The sequence below is a fragment of the Fulmarus glacialis genome, unplaced genomic scaffold (assembly GCF_000690835.1).
Source record: "Fulmarus glacialis isolate BGI_N327 unplaced genomic scaffold, ASM69083v1 scaffold8630, whole genome shotgun sequence".
Lineage (NCBI taxonomy): Eukaryota > Metazoa > Chordata > Aves > Procellariiformes > Procellariidae > Fulmarus > Fulmarus glacialis.
The window spans coordinates 28,746-32,522 of NW_009188283.1; the positions used below are offsets into that span (position 1 = coordinate 28,746).

The 3,777-nt window shown below is 49.7% G+C and overlaps 1 protein-coding gene across 1 annotated transcript in view; it reads left to right on the top strand.

The window, feature by feature from the left end:
• Window positions 1–3,016, top strand: part of PHF12 (PHD finger protein 12) — a 17,391-nt gene extending 14,375 nt beyond the window's left edge. The window contains exons 12-13 of the mRNA XM_009578045.1: window positions 1,351–1,489; window positions 2,133–3,016. Of these exons, the coding sequence (XP_009576340.1) occupies window positions 1,351–1,489; window positions 2,133–2,467 (474 nt within the window). The 3' untranslated portion in view covers window positions 2,468–3,016. The remainder of the gene's footprint in view (window positions 1–1,350; window positions 1,490–2,132) is intronic.
• Window positions 3,017–3,777: the final 761 nt, after the last annotated feature.

The window sequence follows — 3,777 nt, forward strand, 5'->3', positions numbered from 1 at the left end:
ATGGTTCGATACTTTTTGATCCAGCTGCGTTGTTAGTAAAAGCTAAACTTTACGTGTCGACATCAAACCTCAGCTGGAACAAAACAGGGAACTGCTCTCTTGCTTTCAGGTGTGATGGTGATGCAAAGTGTTCGTGCCATCTGCAGTACTCTGTATAAATTATTTATTTAACTAAAATTTCAGTTAAGCTCTCAGCATAAACAGAGGTCTACAGTTGCTCCTTAACTACAGTCCAGAGATTAGTTTGTTCTTGAAGTAAATAGGCTGGCGGGTCTGCCAATAAAAGCGCCGCTGGAGATGTCTCTTAGCATGGAAACAGTCTTTGAAGCAAGATAGTCTTTTATATCGCCATTTGTCAACCAGCTACTGAGCAGGATCCAGGATTAACCCACAGCCGGCTTTAGCCATTCCTCCAGTGCATTACAAGCTACAGAACACACTTGGTAATGGGATCCAGACCTTAAATCTGCGTTGAAGCATCTCCTCACAGTGGTCAATCCTAAATCAGGCTCTAGGCACTGAACTTCTTCCATGCTCCAGCAGGCCACCTATGGCTGTGGTCGCTGTAGAGGGAGAATTCCCCCTCCTTAGCTCTGTCTGCTGTTTCTGCTTCTGGCCATTGGCAGCTCATGCTTGGCCTTGGTCTCTGCAGCCTAGCAGGTTACTTGAAAATTTACTCCCCTGTGCATGGGGAGTTTTTGTAACTTGATTAAAACTCTGTAGTCCCTGGGGCGACAAGGTCTTCAGCCCTCAGGTGATTCCTGTGAGCTAACCTGAAATCTCCTCTGCTCTGTCAACATCCTCTGCAAAGCTCAGCTGAGCGTGATGCTGCTTGTGTAATGTGTGTCACGGTAACGTCTCCAGGCATTTCAGCGTCTGCAAAAGGCCTGTAAAATCCCAGACTGTCTCTATCTTATGGCTGCTGCAGCACACTGGCACCCCGCTTGCCATCTTGTGTCTGCTTTCCAAAGCACACTTTCCTGCTAGGCACAGGTCTTGGGCTAAGTTTGCATCTAGTGTGCCTGTTAAAATGGTGTGCTCACTTCGTGAGAATTGACTTGAATCCCCGTTTCCAAAAAATCTGTTCGTCCAAATGCAGTAGGTAAAACCCACTTCTCTTCAAAGCTGCTTTGACCCTCCTTCCCTGCCGGGAAGCATCGTGGGAAGCAGCTTTTGTTGGAAAGCTGGCTGTTCTGTGAGCATCAACCATGCACGAGATTCGAGTTGGTGGTCTCTGATCATCGACAGTGGTAGGGAGAGAGGGGTTGTGTTTGAGTGCTCCAAAAGGGTATATGGGCAGAAGACCTTCTGACTTGGTGTCTCGATTCCCTCCTCTTCCCTTTTTTTCAGAATACGAAACATTATGAGCTGTTGAACTACAGTGAGCATGGGACGACCGTGGACAACGTTCTGTATTCGTGTGACTTCTCGGAGAAGATGACGCCCACTCCTCCCAGCAGTATTGTTGCCAAAGTGCAGAGTGTGATAAGTGAGTGTTGAGGCAGCGCCAGCCCTACCTAACACCCCAGGGAGCTATTAGAGGAGGACAGGAGCGGGCGCAAATCGATTCCTTGTTGGTGCCCCTCGTTCTGCAGTGGTTGGTGCACCTCTTGCAAAAAGGGGAGTCTCTCCACAGCCCTCAGCCTGGGTTACACAAGACCTTGGGGAGTGCCTCAGCCTGCCGAGTGCTCTGCTGTTAACCCCGCTCCTGCCTCCGGTGCTGGAGTTAACCAAGCTCCAGCCCTGCCTGACATCAGGCCTGGCTGATGAACTCGGTTCAGAGCTGGACTGAGGGGTTTCCCCATGCGTGTCCTCCCCTCCCAGGCTGTGAGTAAGCGATCTGGGCTGTGCTACAGCCATCCCATCCCCGCGTGGCTTACTCCTGCTCTCCACCTGATCGGCTTCCTCTTTTTCTGGCTGCCAAAATAGGTGTGTAAGTGCCTCTACCTCTCCAGGGCTGTGGGACATTCCTGTTTCCCTTTTATCCGCCGCTCACTGCAGAACGACCGAAATGCCTCGTGGCTGGAGGATCTTACCCCTGAGGCACCTCAGCCGTAGCCCCTGTTGATGAAAACAAGCTGCCGCTGGCCTGCCTGAATCTTACATGTTGCTTTTTTTTTTTTCTTTTCCAGAACGACATAAAAGCAGAAAACAAGAAGAGGAGCCGCATGAAGAAGCCACTGTGATGAATTCACAGGCACAAGGGCAGCATCGGAAACCCTGTAACTGCAAAGCCAGCAGCTCCAGCTTAATAGGGGGCAGCGGGGCTGGCTGGGAGGGGACAGCCCTGCTCCACCACGGCAGTTACATCAAGCTGGGCTGCCTGCAGTTTGTTTTCAGCATTACCGAATTTGCGACCAAACAGCCCAAGGGGGACGCTGCCTTAGTACAAGACATGGACTTGGAGGAGAAGCTTTCTCTGAAACCCCACCAGGTGCCCGTGCTGCGGTCCAACTCAGTTCCCTAGGAATTTTAGGAAGAGAGCTTTGGAGTAAGGAAAACGCCCTCAGACTCTTGCAATGCAAAAATGTACAAACCGAGGTGGGATTTTCTATGTCGGCCCAGAGACTGTTCACACGCCGTTTGCATGAAATGAAGAACGTTTAACTTTTTTTAATTTTTCTTTTTTGCTCAAGTTTTAGGGGCATTTGCACATATATTTGTACTATACATTTCATTTTAAAAGGAAAACTGCAGTGAGAGCAGGACGCGTCAGAGCGAGGGGTGACCGCTGTCTGACTCGAGGACTCTCTCTGACAGATAGTTCCCATGCAGTTGTAAAATAATCAGAAACTTGTTCTATTTTGTGCCAGTGACAATAGTTTTATATTAAAAGAGAAATACAGTTTTCATACAGCAAATCTATACAATATCATTGTTTTATTTAATGTAAAGAAGCGCTCTTCTTCCCACAGTTATTTTTCCCATCCCTCCCTGCTATGGTTGCACTACAAGTAGCTACTGTGTATTATGGGCAGTGAGAAATGAGTTCTTTTCCTGGTGTCCATCCTATTTTTATTTCAAATAAGGAAAAGTGTTGGATTCTGTGTAAATACATCAGTGATGGCATTTTTCAATGTTTTAAAGCTGTGTACAGTGCTACATGTGGTATGACGTTCCTCAAATTGTCTATTGTAGCAGATCGTTTGTCGTAACCTGTCTGTCTCTTTTGTTTATATGCCACCTCCCCGCAGCAGAACAGCTAGTTCCACTGTACATAGTAATTGTAACGTTTTAGACTTTACAGAAACTTTCCTGTATTCTGTATATAAAAAAAAAATACTTCACATTCTGTTTTCTGACTGTCTGTCTTAACTCCTGTCACCACAACTTGGAGCTTCCCCAGAGTGTCTGACCGCAGAAGAGGAGCCCGAGCTGCGGGAAGGGGCTGTGCCTGGATGGAGGCAGCCCGCTGTCCTGCGAGGGGATGCGGGTGGTCCGGGAGGGAAGGAGCTGGGGCCTGGAAGGTCATGGAATCATGGAATGGGACCTTTGAAGGTCATCTAGTCCAGCCCCCCCTGCAACGAGCAGGGACATCTTCACCTCCATCAGGTCCAACCTGACCTTGTTTGCAGGGATGGGGCATCTACCACCTCTCTGGGCGAGAGAGGTGGGCTCTGGGTGCAGGGGCGACAGCGGGCACCCCTCGCCCTCTCCCTCAGGCATCGGGCCACAGCAGCCACCGCTCCTGGTGCTCAGGGTTTGCAGCAAAGGAGGCAGCGTGGAGGCAGGAGGCTGCGCCTCGTCCTCTCCCCGTCTCTGCTCCGACCCGGGGCC